General features: G+C 39.4%; 1 protein-coding gene across 1 annotated transcript; it reads right to left on the bottom strand.

Moving 5' to 3' along the window:
• Positions 1–4,225: 4,225 nt before the first annotated feature.
• On the bottom strand, positions 4,226–25,629 carry LOC117541467 (doublecortin domain-containing protein 2-like). Its single transcript, XM_034208629.1, has 11 exons — positions 25,067–25,629; positions 24,083–24,137; positions 19,214–19,290; positions 18,813–18,947; positions 18,260–18,409; positions 17,510–17,564; positions 16,894–17,077; positions 6,113–6,183; positions 5,508–5,732; positions 5,412–5,477; positions 4,226–5,008 (listed from the first exon to the last, which is right to left on the bottom strand). The coding sequence occupies exons 1-11, from the start codon at positions 25,351–25,353 to the stop codon at positions 4,499–4,501; spliced, it is 1,815 nt and encodes a 604-aa protein (XP_034064520.1). The 5' UTR covers positions 25,354–25,629; the 3' UTR covers positions 4,226–4,498.
• Positions 25,630–25,816: the final 187 nt, after the last annotated feature.

Raw genomic sequence — 25,816 nt, 5'->3', positions numbered from 1 at the left:
ACTGCAATATCCAGCTGCATTGACACTGATTGCAAAATGTTGCTGACATGTTTGATGTTGGTCAGGATGTCATACCATACCACAGTGCATATTGCAAAGCGGTATGATCCAACCTCTTCAGCCAAAGATTGTGCCTCAATTTTTACAACTCCATCTGTGGCTTTATCCCTCACCTCTAGAAGTGCATCTCTGACTTCTGCAGCCTGATACCTTACAGCCTCTATGCTGTTGATCCGACTCTCCCATCTGGTATCAGACCATGATTTCAATGTGATGTTCACATGGCTTTTCTCACTGGATCACTCAGTGCTGGCCAGTCAGCAGGATCTGAGGGGACTGCAATGGTGGACTCAGATGGGCTTGGGCAGTCAGCAGGATCTGAGGGGGCTGCAATGGTGGACTCACATACTGTGCTCGTTATTCCTTCACCTGCAAGCAGGCAATCCAAACATGCTTCAGTTTTCATTATTTATCATAATAATAACAATAATAATAATGACAAAAAGTAATGTATTAACGATTACACAGATACCATAAATGTTTGGCAAAACTTACATTCTTCAGAGTGTGATGGACATGGGAGATCAGATGTTCCTTCTCCAGCAACTGGGGGCTTTTTGAGGTATTTCTCAAGTGCAGCTGGAAAATGATAGGGTAGATATTAGCACATTACAAGCAAAAACATGTATATACAGTCAGGCAAAAATAACTGCTGCAATCTGCCTCAGCTGTATGCAAGTTCACAACTGGCCTATATAAAAGTTAGGTCTGGACTTTGAATCAGCGGGTAGCAAGTTCGAGTCCCACTGCAGTCAGCATGTCGTTGTGTCCCTGGGCAAGACACTTCACCCTAAATTGCTCCTGTGGGGATTGTCCACAGTACTGAATGTACAGGTATGTAAGTCGCTTTGGATAAAAGCGTCTAACAAATGACATGTAATGTAAATAATAACACATTGGTTGTTCAGCCTCACTTTATACAAAGGAGCAGTTATCCAGATAGCTTTCTTCTGGCTAACATTCACATTATTTCGTTACAGAAGCATATAAAACAAAGCATTGCACAATAATTAGACATTAAAAAGAGCAGAATATAAACAAATTCTAAAATATAATAGAAAATAAACAGAAAAATAAATATATATATATATATATATATATATATATATATATATATATATATATATATAGGCCTACACACAAGTTGACCGTGAAAATAAACTATCTGACAAATTAAACACTATTGGAGGATCAATTTACAGCTATCACAATAGAAAAGTAGTATATTATTTACAAAAATATTATATAAGAATAATAACATAAATAAAAACTTTAAATAATTTGTATTTATCATTCTGTATCAGAGGCTCACGGCTAGCATGGCATCAAAGCTGTATCATGGGCAGGCTACCTCCTTAGCTAGCTAGCTAGCTTAAAATCAAATGTCTAACGGTACAGTAGATACTGACTTTTTTCTTTTTTACACAAGCCGACGTACCTCTGTCTTTGATTTTCGATTCCTCCTGTTCTTTTTTCCGTTTCCTTCCCGTTGCCCCTGAAGGCTTGGACCTTTTCATTATGCTAATTGTTTGCCTCTTGCTGTTGCATCGTTGCTGGAGCTGCCGCGTCACTTTGGCTGTGAGCCGCGGCCCGTGGGTGCCAGATAAGCGACCATCCCCCCCTTTCATCACTTACAGTTACAGCGCCCATCGTACAGGGCAAATGCAAAATGTTGCCGCCGGCCCGGGGTGCAAAGGGTGTTTACTTTATTCAATTATTAATGTAAACGTATTACATCAAGGGCATAAAATTAGGCAGAATAAAAAACAAAATTAAAAAAGTTTTTTATTAATTTTGTTTTTCTCCCAGCGCAGCGCCCCTCCAGATCTGGCGCTGTTAAATACAGCTCTTCTGACCTTAGCTGGCATGTGGGTATATAGTAATGCTGCCCATTATGGGCACAAGCCATTTTCACCCATTTATTAATTATATGTTTTACATTTGAGTGTGTCCTCCTATCCCCTAAACCTCCAGGGATGTACACAGTTTAATACTGGCAACTTCTTATTATGGGAAATACGAAAACGTCTTTTAAAACTACAACTCCCAGTAGAGACGTGCCATAGAACATGTTGCGAAACACAATAGCCAGCATGTGTAGTTCTGGGGACGGGGTGGGGGAGGGGGGGACGGGGTGGACCCGTTCAAATTTTCAATTTTCAAGTTTTGGACAGTCTGCCGTGGTTCCATCCCATTTCACGTGCTGTTCGACGCTTGGCACACTCTCCAATCACAGAGCTTGAGGACTATCACGGGGTTTGTCAAGCGAAGCGGAGAGAATACTTACTTCCGGGTGTAATATTCTGTAAAGCAAATGAGCTGCTCCGACCCTCGGTCCTGACGGACTCCAACTTGTGTTGCGGATTTTGTTAAACTAATACGTTTGCGCTGTGGACCAACACTATACATTGACGGGGAAGGGGGTAGCAATAAAGATAACACCATTAAACAGTTACACAACATAACAGAAATAATAGCGATAGCAGCATCCCTAGCAACCACCTTGGTGACAATGAAAACGTTGTATAGACACAATTCCCTGAATAATCTTCGTAATAACTAGCAAACTAAAGATCATGTACATCCACTGCACACATAATCTGAAATAACAACTCATATTTCTCGCATGAAATGACATCAAAACGCATTTTAATGGCCAAACTAACTTTAAAATAGGCATTTTACACCGAGAATAAAACGAAGTTCGGCCATGTTTTTTTTTTCTGCAGGGAGAAATTTGAAGATCACGTGACATTGACGCCAGCCATTGGAATGAATGGTGAAAAAAAACGTAGGGATCTTACAATTTCAGAGGCGTTTTTGTAGAAATACTACGTCCTACGTTGTGGACCAACGTAGTTATTACACGTTTTTGTATGAGACTGGGTTGGTCAGGCCGTATGACTCATCCACCCCGCCTCCTCTGCCACCCCCCTTCTCTCCCTTACTCTCTCCCTTTACCTCCTCTCTCACCCATGTTCTCGTGGGATGGTGACTCACAAACACATTGACTGCATGAATCCCAATGTGAACAGCTGCAGGGATGAGAGGGCAGCGAGGGCAGAATTAGATCACAGTTCACACTTTTTGGCAGGAGTTTACAGTGGATTGATGCAACCTTGTTTCATGGTAAAACAGAGATGCAAAATAGCTGAACAAAATAACGAGATGTTTTTATTGTAAGTCTACATTGCATTACAAATCTCGTCTCGCCTGTGTTGCTGATTACAAATGTCCGAGACCTACTGTAGTTATGTTACCGGTGTCGCTTAGAATCTTCTTGCCTTAAGATATTGTATACATAAAAATATATTATTTTATTTGATACAAGTAATGCAACATTTAACTGTATCACTGTAAGCCCTCATGTTATTGTACATACGTTATTATCATGCACACAATTAAAAAAATGAGTGATTTTAATGAAAAGCATGCTGCCGAACAATGTGTTGGTCTGACTGTCAATATAATGACAAAAATGCTGTTGCTCACCATGTTGTCATGGTTAGAACATGGTTGTCATGCTAACTCTGACATCATCTAACAGATCAGTTGTCCTAGCAACATGGAAACCATCAATGTTGCTGATGGATCCATCTATCTAGGGTGAAAGCAAAAATGATTCCATTCAAGTAGCTACACTTTAATGAGCTAATGCAAAATCATTTTAATTTAAAACATACTAAAAAACACATTTGTAAATATTAAAGTGTTGACCTTTCATCTACTTCACATAAATCCATTTTACAATTTCACAAACACTGTTTACAGTAAAGTCGAAAAACAACACAGTTATCATAATCACACTTTAAGTATTTTTTTATTTGTGTTGACACATTTGAAGTGATGTTATAATGAAGTGACAGACGTTAAATTCTGTTTGGTTGAATCCCTCCCTGTAATTTTCACTTAATTATATTTATGGTAAAAGATATATGTAAATAAACAAATATGCATAATGACTAAATAATGAGGAATTCATATTGGAAATTTACAGTATGCATACAACATTACCCAACGTACTTACAAAAGAAAGCTCACTTTGATCACTTGCAAACCATACAATCATGTTTAAAACAAGAAAGTAAAATCATACCTGATCAAAATATGTCTTTAAAAAGAAAAACATATAATAACTGTATAAATATATATTTAAGTTCCCCAGCATCACACTGAAACAAGCAGCCCAATAATTAACAGTATGTCTTAATTACACATAGGAATATATAACTAAAGCTCTTTTATAATGTGTTTCAAAATAGTTGTGAAATACATACCTGCAATTTAGATCCATCCATTCAAACTTGTTTTTCTTGACATTTGGGACATTGTTTTTATTTAAATGCAGATTCTACGTTGACTTTTTTTTTGCTCTGCCACCTTTATTATTAATAAATTGTATTCTATTGCTTACTATTATGAGCATTCCTTTTCTTTACTAATCTTTCCTGCTTTGATCTTGCTTGCCTTGCTCATCACCCGCCGCCTCTTTCTCTCCATTTTCTGCATCACCTTTGGCTGAATCCTCCTCCATGTCCAGTTCTGCTCCGCTCTCCTCCTCCTCCTCCTCCTCTTCCTCTCCGCTGACCTCTCCATTCACCTGTCTCTCCTCTTCCCCTGACTCTTTGGTAGCTCCCTGTGTTGTTTCGCTCTCTTCCTCTCCCTGGTTCCCGCTGCTTCTGCTACTTCTCCCGTTATCGCTCTCTTTTGTCTCGTTATCTGACCGAGTCTTCCCCGGGTCACGGCTGTTTTCTGTCTCTGTCTGTTCCTCCCCCGTGTCTACACCATTAACTCGCTCCTCTCTGCTTTGTTTACCCTTCCCACTGTCTGTATCTCTCTTCTCTTCTTCTATATGTTTGTCTTCCCTTCTACCCTCAGAAGAAGTATGGTTTCCATCCTCTTTCTCTTTGCTGTCTGAGGTCTTCTCACTGCTGCTCACGCTGGACCCCTGCTTCTCACCGCTAATCTCCTCCTTACTCTCCTCCGTGACCTCTTCCTTCACCTCCTCCTTACTCTCCTCCGTGACCTCTTCCTTCACCTCCTCCTTACTCTCCTCCGTGACCTCTTCATTCACCTCCTCCTTACTCTCCTCCGTGACCTCTTCCTTCACTTCTTCCTTCACCCTCCTCCTTCACCTCCTCCTTACTATCCTCCGTGACCTCTTCCTTCACCTCCTCCTTACTCTCCTCCGTGACCTCTTCCTTCACTTCTTCCTTCACCTCCTCCTTCACCTCCTCCTTACTATCCTCCGTGACCTCTTCCTTCACCTCCTCCTTACTCTCCTCCGTGACCTCTTCCTTCACTTCTTCCTTCACCTCCTCCTTACTCTCCTCCGTGACCTCTTCCTTCACTTCTTCCTTCACCTCCTCCTTACTCTCCTCCGTGACCTCTTCCTTCACTTCTTCCTTCACCTCCTCCTTACTCTCCTCCTTCACTTCTTCTGTAACCTCCTTCTCCTCAGATCCCGCTGTTGCCTCTCCCTCTTTTTTATCATTTTTCTCATCCTCTTCCCCTAAATCTTTTTGTCCACTCGTCTTCTGGTTTTCCTTCCTTTCTTCTTTGATAGCAGAAGTGTCTTCTTTGGTGGTGTTTTCAACCTCCTTCTCTCTCTGTTCTTCCTTTTCACCATTCTGCTCTGCGGCCTTTGCATCACCATCATCGTCTGCAGGTTTCTGTAATGCAATAACACCACAGAAAGAATTTATAGCTCTAAATATTTTATGTAATGTAATTGGATTGTTTACAATAATTCTCCCCGTGACCTACACTTTCCTGAAAGAGAGTGATAGCGCTATTGAATCATGAGCACTTACAAATCAAGTGGAGCCAAAGCCTTACGTTTTTTTTTAAGAATGCTTTTTATGGCACGCCAATCAATATGCAACAGTTAACTGAGTTACACAGACGTTGAAAAATATGGGTCAAACCGGTGGTAATGTAACAAAATGTACAAATATTAACAATTCTGCATGTTTAAATAACGTTTTAATGTACTACTTTTTAGAAAGACACCATGTATTGCTTCGGAACTAGTGCATCATCGATAGTTTACCTCATCAGCTGGCTGGTCTTGGGAGGTCTTGTCCTCAGCGTTTACATCATCATCCTTTGATTCAGGGTCATCTGGAAAAAGATAGATAACACAGTTATATAAACTCAGGACACTCATGGAAAATGGGCTGATTACACAGAAATGACGTCTGTTTCTTTAAGAAAGTGAATCAGGGCATATACTGTAGAAATCAACGTGCTCCCGGAGTGTGTCATCGGGTTTTGAATGGGTTTGTTGGGGCAATATAAGATGTGGGTGAGTCATGGTGTTCATCATGGTGTAAATACGTCAACATGTGTTCCATCTTATACCGACTTCAATAGACTTCTTCAGGGCAAATCAGACAAAACAGAGACAGAAGGGAATTAAAATAATATGCATTTCATCGTAATTTGATAACAATTTGACTGACATTCTGGTTTGTAGAAGCTCAACAACACCAAATGAAGCAGAGCACAAAGCAAAACATGTATTCAGATGTATTCAATGCCACTTTTGTTATCTAAAATCCTCATACAATCACTTTGCTTTTTATTCTCTAATGTCATTTTACAGGTTTATTATGAGGAATATTGCTGACTATTCTTCAGGCCCTAAACCCAGTCAGAGTCCATTAAATCAATTCACAAATCCATAACACGTCTCTTACAAATAAGGGAGCTTTTATCCATCATTCAGTGAGTGACTTGTTGAAATGATCAATCTTTTATACCACAGCTATGTTTTTCAGCCTTTCTCGAAACAAAACATAGCACAAGAGTGACACCTGGTGGTGAGGAGGAAAACACCCAAGAGTATTTCAGGCAAGTAAACAACTTCCAGAGACAATGGAAGTGTGGAGGAGAGAGATAGAAAACATGAACGCAAGATCAGGACAGGAAGAGACGGTGAGTTAATGTACAATAGAAATTACATTTTTAAGCATTTTAATCACCATGAACCCCCACCTACATATACGTATATTAAGGTAGATGTTTTTGTATTGTAACCAAACAAAGACATTCCTTCAGGTTTTTCTTTACACTGGCTTTTACTGTTAGAATGTCAACTCAAAATTCATTTTTGGTCACAGATTCAATCGGAACACAATTGTGTTATCAACGTTGTTGTTGCTGCAGTCCTTTAATACTTTCGCGGAAGACACAATATGTACAGACTGAATAATGTACCTAAGGTTGGTAGATTGGACACAAGAAAATCAATCAATCTGCCACAGTAACAGCCTGTCACAACATACTGTATCCTGCCCTGTCCCCAGAGGAAGCACCTGTCATCATTTACAGTCTAAGCAACGGCATAGTGATACTGTGGAATGTGATGTTTCAATGAGAACATCACAACCACAACTCCACACCAGCTGCACACTCGCTTTTATTGAAGCAATCAGCTCAGCAAGGCAGGTTTGTTGGAGTGCAAAATTAATACCTTTTTTTCTTTTTTTCCGTTTTCATGTGAGCATGTGCATCAAAGGCCTAGGAGTAATTAACCCTAAACATCATAAGAGGAATACAACTATACGCTCTGATAAACAACATAATTACACACTTGTTTTGAAACACTGGATGAGACGGAATATTCCAATCAGAAATAAGCGGCAAAAACAGTAAGGGGGAAAAAAAAATACCAGAATAGAATAATTAATGTCTTTAATATGAGTTTCCCTTTCTACACATACCAGTTAAAGAAGAATAATGACTCGGGTAGAGATTAGAAGAGTTTATGGAGACATTTTATGCATTTCAAATGCAAAACTGATTGAAGTTTAGCTATGGTGGGAGATGAAACGTTATGGTAATAATAACGGACCTCTTTAAGAATATTTTATGGAAATCGCTCGCATTCATTAATGGCCGGACGATTGAGTGTAAGCAGTAAGCAGTGGATGAGCCGCCGCGACTCTAAACATCTTAACGTGATTTGAGGATGAGACACAGGCTCATGAAAATGCAAAATCGAATTAAAAATGTACAATATCCCCCTCCTTGCTCTTCAATAAATCCAGTAGACTCGGGTTCTGGTGTTGCAAATGGCTTGACAGTGTGTGTGTGTGTGTGTGTGTGTGTGTGTGTGTGTGTGTGTGTGTGTGTGTGTGTGTGTGTGTGTGTGTGTGTGTGTGTGTGTGTGTGTGTGTGTGTGTGTGTGTGTGTGTGTGTGTAAGTTTATGTCTGTCTGGCATACACACACAGATACACGTACACACATCCCTTCTTTAACTTAAACACCATTGGCACACGACCTCAGACAGAGTGCACCCACACTTCTGAAGTAATGCTACATCTCATTCATCAGTGTGAGGTAAACCTGTAAGAGTGTATAATTACTCATATAAATGGCTCTCGCTGCCATTCTTATGAAAGGTAAAGTTATAAATGACTGTTGTTCCACAGAAATGTAATAAAGCACAACTGAAGATGAAATGATAGCAGATAGTAAACTATAATATCACACACACACCATTTTGTAAAATAAAAACACTTCACTTGTGATCTCAATATGTACACCTTCGCTACATAAAATGACATTGTGCAGCTTTGATCTGTGTTTCCATTTGATGTGCTCACAAGATTCTAGCAATCCTAACACACCGGGGGAATCCAGTGTGCAGTTTACACCAGGTAACACTATGTTGATACTATTCCAGTAAATATATATGGCTTATATTCATCAACTCAATTAATAAAACAACTAAATGTATCAGAGCCGAAACAACCCCCTGATGTTCCCTGTGCTCGGGTGAACCCTGATCCTAAGATAAGTCATTTTTTTCCAGTCCCAGTACAGCGTGAGCAAAACCAATGCATTGTTTAATGTATTCCATGTGATAAAAGGGATTGTTGCCAATCTTCTCTCTTTTTTTTTACAGAAGTTGTAGCAATGAGTTTGAACTCAGCAGGGAGTTGGGTAGAAATTGACGGGACAGCAACAAAGAGTGACATTGTATATGTTATCATTGTATTCAAGTGTTTCAGTGTTTTCCTTACTGCGGAGTGGAAGTGAGTAATCGTGTCTAGCAGAGACACCCACGGTCTAAAATCATGTTTGAAAGCTTTTCCACTCCTACAGGAAGGGTTTCTGAGAAAAATCCATGCAGCACAATCAAGTTATTGACTCCACAGGATATCTGTAGCACACCAGGGCATGGATCTTTTTTTTCTTCTGTGCAAATGGAACCGCAAATTGGTTTGTTGAGTATGTATATGATGCTTTTAGCAGCTGTGAAGTCATTGTGCTGGAGAAACCTTTTTAAATGCTGTGTATATCCTTTATTCTGGTTTATTTTGGGACTGTTTGTAATTCTTCTACAGTTACAAAATGTTCTCAGAGCTGTGACACTTCTGGGGAAACGTATTGAACTGAACAAAGCTTTTCTCAGTCTTGAGACCGTACTAGACCAAAGCATATCAGTGAGGTGTTCAGCTAAAAGATTTGACATAAGCAAACCATCAAAAATAATGCAAAATGTTGCCTCTTTTGTAATAATTCCACTTACAGTATAACACTATTTATAAGTTACCATCAAATGATCAGCATCCATCCTTTACAGTGTAAACTTGTTTAATCACAGCATGGTGTTTGCCAATATATTCCTTGAAAGGGAAGGAATGCTAAGCCAAAGTAGGCCTCTATAGCCACGGCGTAATGACATATAAATGTTTGTTATTTCACCCTTTCAGCTGTTAATATGCGCCATGAGACACTCACACATTTGAACTCTGACAGGCTGACATTTTACTTTACAAGCTCTTAAGGAAGACATGTTCTTGAAAAGGCTTTTGATGCCATGGTTGGTAGAACGTCTGTGTGTTTTGTTTAGGTTGCAGAAGAGCAGGATATTTATTTTTTCCAATCAAGTTATGAAAAATACATTTCTGAAAGGCAGAGGTTATACAGTAGCTGTAGGTAACTACAAATCACTTATTTTAGCACATAATATCCATGCTTGTAAACCAACGCATGGATAAATCTTTGGTGTGGCCTCTACAAGCCAATTTTACTTTTAGCGGATTAGCTCAGCAGTGTTTAATACACATTTGACGTACTACTTAATGTGCCTAAATCACCCAACACAACACCTCCTATACATCACCATACAGTACAGTGTATTGCTTATTTACACCCAGCTGATTTAACCCACTCAGCACATGGCTGAGTTATGGCAGGATGTAAAACAACATGGGTAGTAACTCTGAATGGTAATTATGAAATGTTGCCACTCAGCAAGTGTGCTCCAGTCATTGGCCAGGGTCCTGTTAAAGCCTTTAATGACGGCATGGCCGGCCACCAGCATGAGAGAGGCCCAGTTGGTATTGGGTTTATAGGGATGTGACACGCAGAAAAACAATCCATCTGCTCAGTGTCAAATCTGATGACTGGATATTGTGCTTGTTCATCTGTTTCTCTCTCTCTCTCATGCATACACACAATATATTTTTATTGTAATTCATATGTTTATGAGGCAAAATGGCACAAGAGAATCATTACGTTTAGAGTGATGCATGTTTTACAGTCAACACGGCAGAGAATCATAGCTGAGCACACCTTATTAATCATATTTGTTATGCTGATGCTTTACAAAACAACTCTTTTAAAAAAGGCACAGCAACGTTTTACACCCTAAATAAATATAGTTGTCTAAAAAGAGCATTACTTTGCCTGGCAAACATGTTCTGTGGCTGTATTGGAAGCATTTCTCATGACAGATGCTATTAAGTTAGCGTTAAGAGGAATTTGAGAACCAGCATTTTCAGAGCAAATTAGGAAATAAAAGTCACAATATCTCGGCCCTATTGCTTTGACCCTTTATTTAAAAAACGGTTTCTTTTGAGTGCATGAGCTTAATGAAAGTGCACATTCTGAATTGTCCCTTTTAAGCAATGAGCATGGTGGAAACTGTGCTTAAGAATAAGGATCATAAGTAAAGCTTTTTTAACAGCAAATGCACTAAAAACAGACACAAAGATCTTATATTGTATTATTGTAGGATTATGCAGAAGTTACGTTTATCAGTGTATAGGATTATTTACGTGAAGCTTTCTTCCAGGATGCATCTGATGAAAAAACACTTTCCATTATCTCTAGAGTGATTATTTCAGTAGGGTAGAACTTGCCTATCATCTGCTATAGAGTACAGCCTTGTGCGCAGATTTGATATTAAATCAGAGGACAGCTCAGTTTAACATTGTTGCAGTCAGACAGGCAGAATAATATTTATAAAGGGCATGGCTTCGGTTTCATATGTTAATAGTTCATGGAGTTTGTTCTCTCAATTCTCTCACTGTATCGTGGCACAACAACACAATCTCATGTTGTAAAATACAGATATGTTTATGTAGTTTAATAAATAAACGTTTACATTTAGTTGATTGGATATATATTGGATCATGTCTTGAAAACATTTGTAACACAAACCAAACCCTCTGTGTGAATAGAAAAATTAATTTTTTCAATTATAAAATTAAAATCTGCATTCAATCATATATTTATTATGCACTTTAAACCGCATTATTTTGACTAAAACGCATAAATGAAACAAAATATAAAGGTGAAAGTCAACGTATGACTGCGTTATAACCATAGACTGTATAAACACAAAGTGCTTTGCTCTGGAAGCACAGCAACTTCCTGAGCCCATCTCCAACACATGTTGTAAACTTCAGATCTCCACAAATGTCAGATATTTACTCTTGCCATTTAGGTTGAATGTCAAAGCTGTTTCAGTGTCTCTGATAAAAACCCTTCAGATGCTGATGTTCCTATCAAAGCTAATCCAGATCCGTCTAGTAGCTAAACCTCTAAGAAAATGCTAAAACGCGAACAGCTAGCTAGATTAGAAGTGACAGAAATTAAGAAAATGAATGTCATTGAAAGTGTCGCACGTTGCCCTAACCCTATACTTTACATGTCACATTCAGGCCTGTTGTATGTCACAGCTGAAACACTTGTTATCAGATTAATGTGGCAGATTAGTACAGCTACCCTGCACTTTAATCCAGTAATCCTGCATCAAAGGGTCACCAAGAACCTTTTTCAGATGTCACAGAAAAGGGGAAGATGAAAGTTGAGGAAGAATGAAGGAGGGGATTGAGAAAGATGGCCGCGTTGTCTGAAATGTGACATGAGAGCGTCTGCACAAAGTCACATACAAACAGACATGTGCATAAACCCACATATTAACACTTTAAAGCAGTGCTCACAACCAACACTTTCCAATAACTTGGCAAGAAGAAAATCTTCCCTTAAATGTTGCCATCTCTCATCCTTCGCTGCTGAGCTCCTTTTTTTTTGACGCAGGCACACAAATTCAGACACACAGCCTCTTTGTGTTCATGTCTCCTGCCTCCCGACGCGCTTTTGAACCCTATTTCACTCTGACAGGCATTATAAATACATATGCTAACAAGGCTAATTCCCCAAGGCAGCATCACATTTTATGACACCAGTGGCACAAAGTTGTTCTGGCTTGGATGGATTGCGCATAAACATACACAGACACACACAGACACACACAGACACGCTCACAGATGCTCCTTCATTCCTCTCACATTCAACTTCCAAATAATACCAAGAATGTTTGATTTTTCAGTTTACCGCAGCTACCTTGACGTCAAATCAAAGTCCATTCAAGGAAATTGACAGGAATGCACATAAAGTCGGCCACTTGTGTGAAATAAATTGCATTCGGTCCTGCTACATCAAATTATGCCGCTTTGTGCATGAAAAATTGGTAGCTATTCAGAGCAAGAGGTTTTCTGTAAAGTGGATGACCCTGTGTTATTTCAAAGAAATGTGAAAGTATAAGTAAGTGCAGTATAAACCAAACTGAAGTATTGAGGTCGTAAATTTGAAATATTAAAATGCTTGTTGTGTGTGTGTCTGTGAAAGAATGCAGGGAGAAGGCCTTAGGGTGTGTGTCTCCAATCTCTTGCTGATGTACTATTAACTGAATCAGTTTAAGATGTTTTGTTTTCCAATCATATCCCATAGTGAAACATACATGGAACCTTTCTTCTATGGCAGACATTTAATTTATAGTACAGTAAATCCAATGCGAGGAGTCTTAAACCTGCATTGTTTCTATTCGCCAGCAGGGGGCGACTCCACTGGTAACAAACATAAGTCTGATTGTATAGAAGTCAATGAGACAATCACACTGCTTCACATTTGATGTATTACCACAGTTATCAATTTCCTGACAGGTTTTTGGTCTCAATCGATAGTTTAGAGTTTTCTTTAATACAGCATGTCTATTTTATTAATGATGGGCCCATTTAGAATCTTTTAAATACAGGAAAGCAGTGAAAAAGAAAGAAAGATGATTATCTTCGCAGATGCCAATCAGGTGCAGAATGAGAAGGACATACACTACATGTTGCATATTTTGCAACTCCTTCCTAATGAATGCACAGAGGCATATATACAATGGATGTAAGAGTCCAAGTACTCCGAAGAGCTCCTTCTCTTCTCATTGTGTTGTGCTGTTTTTCTCTCTCTGCCTTTCCTCTCTCTCCTCTAGTCCATACTTTTCTGTTTGTCCGTCCTTCTTGAAGTGCAAGGCTCTTTTGTTGATTTTCAAAGCAGCAATTTGGCCCCAGCAAGGGGCAGAGGCAAGTACAATTCTGCTTTGATGACTAAATGGACAGATTATCCAAATGAAAGGCAATTATCAAAACCCCACCCTTCAATATCTCTGTGGCTTTTTCTCTCCACTCAATGCTCACGCTCCACCATCTCAGGCTATTCATCATACTTACCATTTGATTCCACCTGTACTCTTCCTTTTAATGTCCTCCCCCCTTCATCATCTCAACCTTGTATTCATTCTTTTTTAACCCTTCTTCTCCCTCCTATATCCCTGCCCAAACAAATATGTTCCTCTTTCTTTCTTTTCCTTTTATTCATTTTCCATTCCTGCTTTCTCTTTTTACTTGTCTCTCCCTTTTCCTAAAGGGAGCAATCATCTGAACTGGTAACAAAGGCCCTTTAAGAAATAGAACACTGATAAACATCCTATTTCTATTTTGAGGTTAGCAACAACTGCTGATTGATAACATGAACATGAATGTGGTTTTGATCACTGGATAAATCCGGCTGATTATTTACTGAATTTAGAAAAAGGCTTGCATAAAGTATACCAGTGTCGGGTGAAGCGTACGACATGCAATGCATCTTGTTGGTTAAGTCTTTTAAGCCAAATGTCTTTGTTATAGTAAGTTCAAATTCATTCCGTGACCTTTGCTGCATGAGTTGTCACACTGCCCCCCCCACTGTCTCTGCTGTCACTCACCACTGTGTTCACTCTAATGAAGCAGAAAAGTCAGAAGCTTTACAATACAGCAGACACAAACTGCTGGAGCTGTCCTCAGTCTGGCTTCCAGCAGCTGATAGACAGTGAATAATGGGGACTGGTGTACCAGCACACACACGGACACACACGGACATACACACACGGACATATTATACATACACACACAAACTAGCCTCGGTGTCACAGAGTGTGCAGAGAATCTCCAGTTACGGGGTCACTTTGTCTCATTTGTCTCTTTTCTTCTCTCTCTACATCATTTGCTTGTTTCAAAGGCTTTCAGTCTGTGCATCTCCCCTCCCAAATACATCGGTAATGACATGACACCTTTATAATAATCGTTTTGTTTTCATTCCAATGTTCCAGCACACAACCTCAGAGATCTGAAGTGTGGGTTTCACGCTGTGTTCTTTCCACAGCCTCTGCCAGTCAGACAACTTTTTGGCTGCTTTCCTTTTTGGCTCCAGATTTAGAAGTGTTTACCTCAAAGCCAGCCAGGCCAGGATTCCCCAAAGGGATGATGACACCAAACACACCTCTGTGCTGCGGTGAATCACTAAACAAAGGTGGTATGAATACTGTGTCCCTAAGCTAAACTGCACAAACATGACCACAACCATTACAGCTAATGGTTACTGAAGTAATCTTCGGCTCTTGCTTGCTTTTGAGAAGCGAAATAGCATTTTAGCATCTGTTTGCCGTGGGCTAAACAAAGAGAGAGGATATGTTTGGGAATCCTCATTACACTGTATTTTAGTGTTATCAGCACCATGGACAGAGACACACTGCCATGCCCAGATTACGAAACACACACTACACATACTGTAGCTACCACGCAAGACAAGTATATAAATGTTTTTTCCTAACACGACAGCATTTGGAGACAAAAGGACTTCAAAGGTCATGAGAACGTCATGTGCTCTCCAAGCCATTCAAACGATCTTCTACTAATGCCTGATCTTGTTTTCCGAGTTGTCTGTCTGTTAATTTAATCTATGGTCAATGTCACCCAAGGGGACCAATAATGCAACATGTTTTCGCTCTGCCTGTAATACGACATGCCACACAATCTGATCCGCGGAGGATTTTTGAGGGTGACATTACAGGTTTCAAATACACACGGACAAGAGAGTCACACACATTCCTCATCCCTCTCTTTTGATGCAAAATGCCAGCTCCCCTGAACCACAGACACAATTCTCCACGCTCCTCTGGGCTTCTGCTGTCAACTCTCCTGCCAGAAGAGCAAACAGCTCAACATCTATCATGAGCCACCAGATGACGTAATGGTGCTTCATACCGCAGTAGGAGTTATAATAAGGTCAGCAGCAGTCTGCAGACAATCCAAATCCCTTTTACTGTAAAAGTAAATCTGTTTTTTTAATAAGGAAAGCAAAAATGTGTAATTCCCTCTCAGACTGTTATTTATAATGTGGTACTATCTTTGGTAAACATCTGTTAGAGTCCCAGAGCAAAACACATCCCAATGTTATAAAAGCTGCCAGCTGCCAATGAGTAAAGAAAAAGTAAAGATTGGACTTTCTGCAGGACATTATAATACTGATCATAAAACCAGAAGATGACGTAATGTGTTTCTTGGAATAGTAGTTAATGTCATCATGCTAGACCTACTTTCTATATATCGACTGTATTTCTCGCAGAGCAACAGTGCCACTGTGTGGGCATTTAAGAACAAGGCAGGTTACATAAGATTTAAAGGACATGCATTACATCATATATCTGAGTCTCGTATGACCCCATCTGTAAAAAAGCAACAGACAATACCGTTTTTGAGTTTTTGAGTAATGTTCTGCCTCTCTTTATATGACTTATTTACTGCTAGTGATCTATTCTGGTTGTTTACTGCTGCTTTGTTATAAGCTTGTGCTGCCCAAACATAACGTGTGGTCTTAAAATAATACCGAAAATACAGATATTAAAAAGGTTAGATTCTCACACTGTGTAAAAAGTGTCCTTTAGCCAAGCATGTTCTTGGTCTTACAATCAGATGACACGCATACTCTATCCCACTCTATATAGCACATGTAGATAAATAACAACATTATGAATGATTAGGAGGATACAACATGTGACTGGTTGTGGTGAGGGAATTTTGGTAAAAATGTGACATACTATTGCAGTATCTAGGGTGAGTGCAAATAGCTGTTTAATTCATATATAACAAATATATTTTAACATGTACTTATATGAACCGATTCTAAATCAATGAAATTATAGTGAAATAGGCAAAATAGCTGAGAAACTAAGGAAACAAAGGAATTTGATGAGTACATTTTCTCTTATAAGCTTTTCTGTAAACTATTCTAAAACTCTTAGGGTTAAATTGAATTGCAATACTGGTGGTGGTTTATTTCTGTTCGCTGCATGATTCAACACATCTTAACAAAGATTAGCTTATCTGAATGATCAGGTATATTAAACTATTGAATTGCTACTGTTCCGTTTGTTTCTGCATTACCATTGTCAGCGATGCCGAGGGTCTCGCTCTGTTCACTCCTCCTCTTCCTGAGGGACATGAGTCTGGCCTGGGAAATCTCTCTCACGATGGAGGACAGATGATCCTTGCTGCTGCCATTGAGGCCCGGAAGAGAAATCTTGGACACTTCACCTCCACTATCACTGCATCGCACCACAGTCTTGCTCTGGAGAAACAAACACGTCGAGTTAAGATGAGGAGAAACTGGACTAGAAATGTACCGAATACGTTGTTCAAGCATTATCTGTTTGTCTCATCAATTCCTTGGCATGAATGCTCAGTTTAACCTTCAAAGTTAATTGTATTATAAATATTAAAGGATGGATACATAACAAATGTCTCCAGTAAGCATTCAAAAAACAAGGCCGAAAAATACACATCCTTGAACTAGGCTGAGTTTTAACATTTGAAGGAAAACTAAATCATACAGCAAATCTAATACTCTCCTCTCTTCTGTGAATGTTTAAGAATGCTGTGATAAATATTGATATGTCAGTTGGGTTATAATAGCTATGAAAACATTTGATTTGTTCATTTCAATTAGAAACACAACTAAATAGTCAGATACATTCAATGGAAATGCACATGCAATGCTTACGTTTCCATTTTGCTTGGAGAACCTGTAGATCGGTGGTAGAGAGTAAGCTTTTGTTCTGCAAACAAAGATGATTTCACTATAATGACTACAGGATACTGAGTGTCTGCCTTACAGCTCGGACCCTAACCCTAAGGCAGTTCAAACTAGCTGTGCTCTTTTTGTAACCACAATATAACTAAAGCTTGTCTGAAAATAAAGAGTTGGAGGTTTAAAACATTGTACTGTGTGTTATCTGATAATAAAGAGATGTAACACATATAATTACTTCCAATAATGCGAACAAAGCTTGTTGAAGAGCGTTGTGTACTGTATGTGCATGTGAACTGGTAACTATTTTACAGTTCCCTTGTGAACTTGTTAATTTCTACGGTGTAGAAATCAAGTCAAATGCTATTTGGAGCTGAGGGATGTATGTTTCAGTAGAAAGCAGGTATTAGCCCTGGAGGAGTCGTCAGTTGCCACACTGTAAAACTGACAAACACAAACTGAATGGTCTCCAAGAGGCATCCCAGGTGGCCAAAGAGTTACACTTTTAAATTGCCATGACTTTCCAAAGAGGACAGTGGAATCTCAATACTTAATCTTGTGTATCATTGGTCAATACTAGGCTCTGTATAAAGTTGTTTTAGGAGATTTAAAGATGTAGTGAATGTTTATATTTGATTGTTTGAGAAGGTTGATAACAGTATGCAAGGGTGCCGATTTAGAAAACATATTATTTAAGGGTAATTTCTAAAGTGCAGTGCTTACCCATTGACCCTCCTTATCCCCCTGGGTTTGGTCAAGAGAAGATCACTGTAAGGCAGCTTCTTAAATCTTTCTCTTCCCACAGCCACATACAGCTGACCACACTCCAGCTGATTCCCATCAGTCACCTGCTGGCCTTCATAGGTGTAGAGACTGGAATAAAGACACACAGCCAAAAGCCCCAAAGTTTCCATGAAATGTTTGTAACAGTTTTTCAAAACGAGAAGCTCCGATAATCCTCATTTGGACAGATTTGAATAATTAAGATGGTAAAATATTAACAAGTAAATACTGTTCCTGTATGTCAACACATTACATTCAAAAACCTATATGGTAACATTAGTAACTTAAGGCAGCTTTAACAAAAGTCCCTTTTTTCAGTTATATGTCAATTTGTGCAGCACAATCTAATAAGATCTGCTATGATAATAAACATGCAGTGTGAGTTTGGAAACCTTTTATTGCCCTGGAGCTTTGCTTACAGGTAAAGAGAAACATCATATCAGGGGAACCAATACAATCCATATGTAAAGTGTGATTATATTTGTAGCTGTACCTCCGGATACCCCCCAGGACTCTCATGCCCATCTTCTCTGTGATCACCTCGAGAACTCTTTCAAACTGGCCGAGTATCCTCTGGTGGATCAACAGCCTCATGGCGGGGTTCAAGACATCGCCATTTGCTACTACACTAAGTAGAGAAAAAAAACATTTAAATAAAACATTGATACAGAATGGTTTCCCTTGTTAAGTATACCCCTCTTAGTAAAGTCAATGGTATCACTTGAAGTTCAAATGCATCCTATGAGATTAGGACTGAGCAGTCCATGACATTACCTACCACTTGGGTTACAGTGTAAACATTTTCTGATGTTCTGTACATTTTAGGCTTTATATGGTATTGTAATAAAGCACAATGAAAACCTAGTTAAAATGAAGGGGAAAAATGTAACTTACAATATTGTACATGGCTCCTTGATGGGTTTCAGGAATCGAGCTGACACAACGATACGATTCGGTGGAGTTGGTTTGGCCTACAAATCAGTGATAAAATGAAGAGTAACATATGTCAAACCTACAGCTGCTCATAGATCAATAACGATGATGTAGCACACATACAGTATACATCTGGTATGGGCAAAGGGCTAAAGGTAAAAGGAAATATCCATAATATGCTGTATATATGTCTGATAACTGGGAATACAACATGCTTCAAAAGCGTGTTAGCAGCTCTGTGTCCAGTTGGGATTTAAGGACACCACTTGTTTCCCAGCAGAGATCAAGAAAAACATACAGAGCGAACTTCAGGGACTCTTGCTTTTGGGACCAGCGCTAACTCAGAGGTCAATATTGATATTCTTGTTGGTAAGGACAGCATTGCAGCTCCTAAATAGCTGTTCATGTCAGGACAGTCGCCAAGGCTAATTCTGCTCGAGAATCAACGCCTCCTGCAGTGGTAGCAGTTTCAAGGAGCACAATGTGTTAATTGTAGACAATAATATGTCTATTTATTTAAAAAAATTGATATACTATTAAAACTATATATACATATATATTGTTTTCTTTCCTTTTGCTTTGAGAGATAGGCTACACAGTAGAAAAAACAAGATTGTGTGAAATCAAAAGCTTAAATCCCCGACGGCAAAGAAAAAAAGCTTTTGTAGACACTGAAATATTCTATCTCCCATCACTGTCACAGCAAAAGAATGAGGCCTCTTTAATCCTTTGAGGTTGGGAGGTTGCATAGAGTGAGCACTGCAGGTCCTGTCCCATAACGCCGGTAACCTACTGTGACTCTGAGACTAAGCTGTGGATCCTCTGACAGAGAGAGAGATAAGGATGGAGGTGTATTAAAAGTCTGCCGGGGGCCTGGGAGTGCACTCTGGCAACAGAGATGTAAAGGCAAGTAGAAGAAGTGGAATTCAAAATCGTACTTCAGAATAAGAAGGTGTGATATATAGTTTCAGAAATATAGGAGTAACAAGTTGCAAGGTCAGGATGTCCTACTGTTAGTGGACGTGTTGTTAAAAGGATTTTGATGCACATTGGATCACTTTTATAAGGCTAAGCGCAAGCACTAAACAAATTCTGACCTGGCAGATCATATTTCTATGCAGTTTTCTACACAATCGCTAATAAAAATAACTTGATATGCGCCACTGCACTTCCTCGGGTGACATACGACAAGCATGAAGTCGATTGGTCAGAGGGTGGGCAAATTAATACAAAATGAGAAACACCCACACACACACACACACACACACACACACACACACACACACACACACACACACACACACACACACACACACACACACCATGTATACATCACTTCAGGGGACATTACATTGACTTACATGCATTTCCTGGAGACTTATCCTAACCTTAACCATAACCAACACATGCCTAACCCTAACCCTTACCCTAATCCTAATCCTAAACCTAACCAAGTCTTCACCCTCAAATTAATGATTCCCCTCATGGGGACCTCCAATTTGTCCCCATAAGGGAGGCGAGTCCCCACACGTGACTGTGTAAACAGATGTAGGTCCCCACAAGTATAGTAATACTAGGCCACACACACACACACACACACACACACACACACACACACACACACACACACACACACACACACACACACACACACACACACACACACACACACACACACACACACACACAACTTCAGGGGACATTACATTGACTTACATGCATTTCCTGGAGACTTATCCTAACCTTAACCATAACCAACACATGCCTAACCCTATTCCTAAACCTAACCAAGTCTTCACCCTAAAATTAATGATTCCCTTATGGGGACCTCCAATTTGTCCCCATAAGGGTGGCGAGTCCCCACACGTGACTGTGTAAACAGATTTAGGTCCCCACAAGTATAGTAATGCTAGGCCACACACACACACACACCACTGTCACTATGAGGTGTACTCCAAACCACAGAGACTAGAATAAGCCGCATAGCTAGTTACCAATCGAAGAAAGGAAAAACAGAAAACAAGCACGGCTAGATGTAGCTTACTCTCTAGAGAGCCATTAAAATAACTGGAAAAGTACATTGCATTTTGTAAGCATATGATCTTTGATTTTTACAGCTGGAAAGGTCCCCCTCAGCTCATTTTATAAACCGTTGCCTTCCAGTTTACTAAGACTCAATGAAAATAGAGGGAGAATCTCCAGTTACGGGGTCTCTCTGTCTCATTTCTTCTCTTTCTACATCATTTGCTTGTTTCAAAGGCTTTCAGTCTCCCCTCCCAAATACATCTGTAATGACATGACACCATTATAATAATCGTTTTGTTTTCATTCCAATGTTTCATATACAACGTTTTTATTTTGTATTACTTATGGATCTTTCTTAACCCTTCTGTTATCCTTGGGGTCAATTTGTTGCTTAGTATTTCATGACTTTTCGTAATTTAGTGAGGACTAATGGATAAACATAAAATGAACATGAAGGTCTTTTTTTAAATGTCCTGTACGCACTTTGTACGCATTGGTGTTCCTTGGGGTCAATTTGACCCCAGGCTGTTAAAACATATAAAAATGTCAATATTTTACACATATTTGTGTTGATTGTGTAGGATGATATTGCAAATGTATCATTGTAAAACAAAACTACCCTCTGCTTTAGTTATTGGTCCTTTAACAACATCAAAAGATCTTACTTTAACATTTTATTTCAGTCAGGGAGATTTTATGGTGATTTATATATTTTTCGATAGTCAGATAATAGGAATTATGGATGTATAAAGGGGTCTGTGGGGGGGAAGGTTGGGGTAATGTTTTATTTAAATGGTTATTTAGGTAGTCAACTACGATACCTAAAGCACCAGATACATACATGTTGGTTAACATTTGGAATATGATCATTGTCTTGAGTTTTAAACTACTGGGGTCAAATTGATCCCATAGGATAAAGGGTGTAAAGTAAATCTGAGGATAACAAGAGGGTTGACAAAGTTCATATACTTTAGCAAACAGACAGTGCAGTCAGTAACAGTGTTAATACAATGTTCATTTACATTCAGCAAATATTTGTCGTAGTTTTAAAATCGAATTATTGTAACGTTATCAGATTAAAATAATTTAAAAAACAACAATACATCAGCAACATGTATCGCTTATCGGCCATTGTTAAGCCATGTCAGACAACCATTCATAAAAAGCCTACAGAATGGGTTCATCTGAGGCAGTAACCTTCCTATAATTAGTCCTTCCTATAATGCTCCAAAATCAATAAGGACAAGAAACTGGCTTACCAGCCGGCTGAGAGTTCTCATCATTAATCGACACAATCAGGCAGGTTACTGTAAGTGGGGCAGTGAGGGGGAAGCAGGGTCCTTGTCAAATAAATTGGCTCTTTTTATGCTCGCCACGTAATCACAGCAGCAACAACAAGCCCTTGAGGTTATCTTTGATGAGTGAGCTTACACTGGGTGATAAGACGAAATCAAGAGCATAGAGAGCATTTCCTGATTCACTTTGTATGATTAACATGTTACAGTGCTGTTTGTGGCTAGAGGCAAAGGACAAAGTCATAGAAAATCATGGGCTGCAGAGAAATACCTGCCAAAGAAAACGTTATAAGGGTCCATTGTTGTCTCTGACTAAAGCCACACTCTAATGTGAATGGAGGAAATATAGGTTTGTAATGCCTTCCCTAGAATACATTTCATTATGACTTTAAATCACCTTTAAAAACAGAAACAATGCAACCTAAAACTGGGTTTTAAGTTGCTCTTTTTTGGCTCTGACTTCATAGCTGGTGCATTGAAAGAAGGGATGATTATGATCCATAAATCAATAATGCATGGCCATTGAGACATCAACAAAGTGATTATTCGCAGCAGACAGAGAGAAAGAGATGCTTAACATAACACCTTGCTTAAATGATCTTTCTTAAACCTTTACACAGTGGGAGGGGGCAGACAAGGGTGAATCCTCATGAATCTTGTATTTAGTGGCAGTTTCAAATGTAAAAAAGTTGGATTGAGTAAAGAGCAACTGAAACACTAGCTGGTGAAGGGTTTTATCAATCTCTGATAACAAATAAAAGAAAAACTAAATCTACAATAACGCAAATAAAATAATGCCATTCAAAAAATGTGTCGACGCTATAGTTATTTATTTATATGGGACTACTTAACCTTAACTGAGTTCACAAAACCTTAAACTGGGAATAAAGAAACACGTCTCAAACATGTTCAAAGTGATCAATGCTGATGTAACCAACTAAGACTTTGTACTGTGTTTCTGTCAGGCACAGGCTGGCTCAATGGTAAGATGTTGTCCAGTCCACTGTGTACAAGGTAATTAGCAAGGGACTGACAGACACGGTCAAGTCAGGCCACTGGTGCTTCTCACTGCTAAAAGTAAAGGACCAGGAGGTGAAGTGGAACCTGAGGACCTTCTCTGGCAAGGGCATGCGGTAATGTACCACACCCCAACATGTAGGTGATTGGCAGGACGATGTAAATTATGTAAACAGGTTCCATCTCTGCAGATTGTGTTTATAATATGATGCCAACAATTTTGCAGATTGGAAATGCCAGGCGTTAACAAAAAGGCTTTGCTTTTCTCTAACAGCACTTCTCTCTTAATATACTTGAATATGTCACTAAAACAAAACATTTAAAATCTGGCATTCAAGTTTGATCTGGGGGATTGTATCGTAACATCTGATCACACTGCTGTTACAGTAGCTTCAGTCACTGCATTCATTTAATAGAGCCTTACCTTTCTTGACTGTTTTAACAAATGAAATACACACACAAAAATGTGCTTACAATAAAAAGTTTACCTTACCTGTATTGGAAGAGTCTGCATCATCCTCTTCCTTCTTGATCCAATCTGTAGGTAACTACAGAAAAAAAACATAAACTCAAGTTAGCCTCAATGAATCATGCACAGCTCACTGATGTCCTAACTCTGTACTCTGTAATTCACAAACTAAGAAATATTACAATATGTAATTAGGAATTAGAAATGTTTAATACTTGTAGGATTAGCATGTGTTTTTTTCCTTTATCTTTAAAGTAATCAGAAACTACATCCAGACATTCCTCAGAATTGTGGTGGAGTAAAAATATAAAGGAGCAGAACATTTAATTACACATATTTCAAAGTTGTAGTTAAGTGCAATACTATAATAAGTGACTTTGCACTGGAAGCTGCTTATTGTGAATAAAAAGTGCTGTTAACTGTAAGTTCATTGTTATTTAGTAAAGAACCCAATTTATCTGGGTATTAAAGCAACAGCATGATTAATATTGAGCGCATATCCTATCAGTTCAGCAGCAGATAAGATAGCCATGTCTTTTCCTTGTCATTTTAATATCTACACATGGCAAAGAGCATGGTGAGAATACACGTCATGTCCCCTTAATACCTTGCAACTGATCTGATTCACCACCGCACACCATGAATAACTCGCTGCACAAATCTCATTATCTGCAGTATAAGTCCACTTATTTTTAGGTTAGAGCAGAGTACCCTGCTCTGAAGTGCTGATCCCATCTACACCATGTTGTGAGTCAGCGTGGAACAAAACTGTTGTGTCACAAAAACTTCCAAGCATGTCTGACTACAGGTCTGATGCTGAGTGATACAAATGGTGTATTTAGACATAGCTGATTGAGTGTGTGCATTGGATTATAACTGGAAATGGGTTGAACCTGGTCACCAATAATTGTATTAAACATTTCAGAATATATGCCTATGCAAAGACTCATTTGAGAAATACATTTGACTGTAGGCTACTTATTAAGCCAAACGCAAGTCAAGTCTTACTCAAGTCTTCGGAATCTCTCCCTCCCAGCAGCGACGTACTGCTCCCCGCTCTGCAGGCTCTCCAAGCTGTCCACCTTGTGCCCTCCTCTCGGTGTGTAGATGTTTCTCACCGCTCCAAACGGGGCTTGTATCCCACCGGTCACCTCTCTCAGCAAAGTTTCAAAGTTGGACACCCTCTTATGGTTGATCACTATCCGGCGAGCATCGTAGTAAGGGTCGCCGTTCCGGTACATGAAAATGTTCTTCACCACGGGCTGGGAAAGAAAGTTTGGCTTCTCCGAGCCCATCGTTGTGCGTAAAAGCAGAGAACGTGACGGAGATAATCTTTGTTATGATAAACTGACAACAGGTTGATCCCCCTTGCGAGTCAAACGCTTGCAGGCCATTATAATAACATTAGAGGTGCTCGATCCTGGCCAAATGTCTAGGGTTGAGTGGGGCTGCACGCGATGTCAGATCCACGAGGAGGGCAGCAGTTTGGACACGGAGGCGTTCAAAGAAGGATCTTACTGAATTAATAAAATATGAGCACATGCATACAGCAGTTGATGTGCCTGTGTTATAAATGTGAACTATCCATATGTCTGCAGCATCTCCTTCGGCTACAGAGGGAATTGGGTGGCGAGTTATTCTCTTCCCGTGCAATTCTGCGCAGCAGGTGGAGTTAAAAAGTCACACAGGTCTATGTAGGCTGGGCATCATGGGAACTCATCTGTTGGGACGTATCTATGGGAACACGCCGCTGTTATC

This window comes from Gymnodraco acuticeps, unplaced genomic scaffold (assembly GCF_902827175.1).
Source record: "Gymnodraco acuticeps unplaced genomic scaffold, fGymAcu1.1, whole genome shotgun sequence".
NCBI classification, from domain to species: Eukaryota; Metazoa; Chordata; class Actinopteri; order Perciformes; family Bathydraconidae; genus Gymnodraco; species Gymnodraco acuticeps.
The sequence above is the reverse complement of the archived record's forward strand: the minus strand, read 5'-3'. Positions and strand labels throughout refer to the sequence as shown.

Excerpts from the sequence above, each read along its gene's own strand:
- LOC117541467 (XM_034208629.1), bottom strand. The coding sequence starts at position 25,353 with ATGGGCTCGGAGAAGCCAAACTTTCTTTCCCAGCCCGTGGTGAAGAAC. Across the intron at positions 17,565-18,259 it reads GGGATAAGGAGGGTCAATGG|AACAAAAGCTTACTCTCTAC; the intron begins GTAAGCACTGCA and ends CTTTGTTTGCAG. Across the intron at positions 5,009-5,411 it reads AGGAGGAGGTGAAGGAAGAA|GGGTCCAGCGTGAGCAGCAG; the intron begins GTGAAGGAAGAG and ends GGTGAGAAGCAG.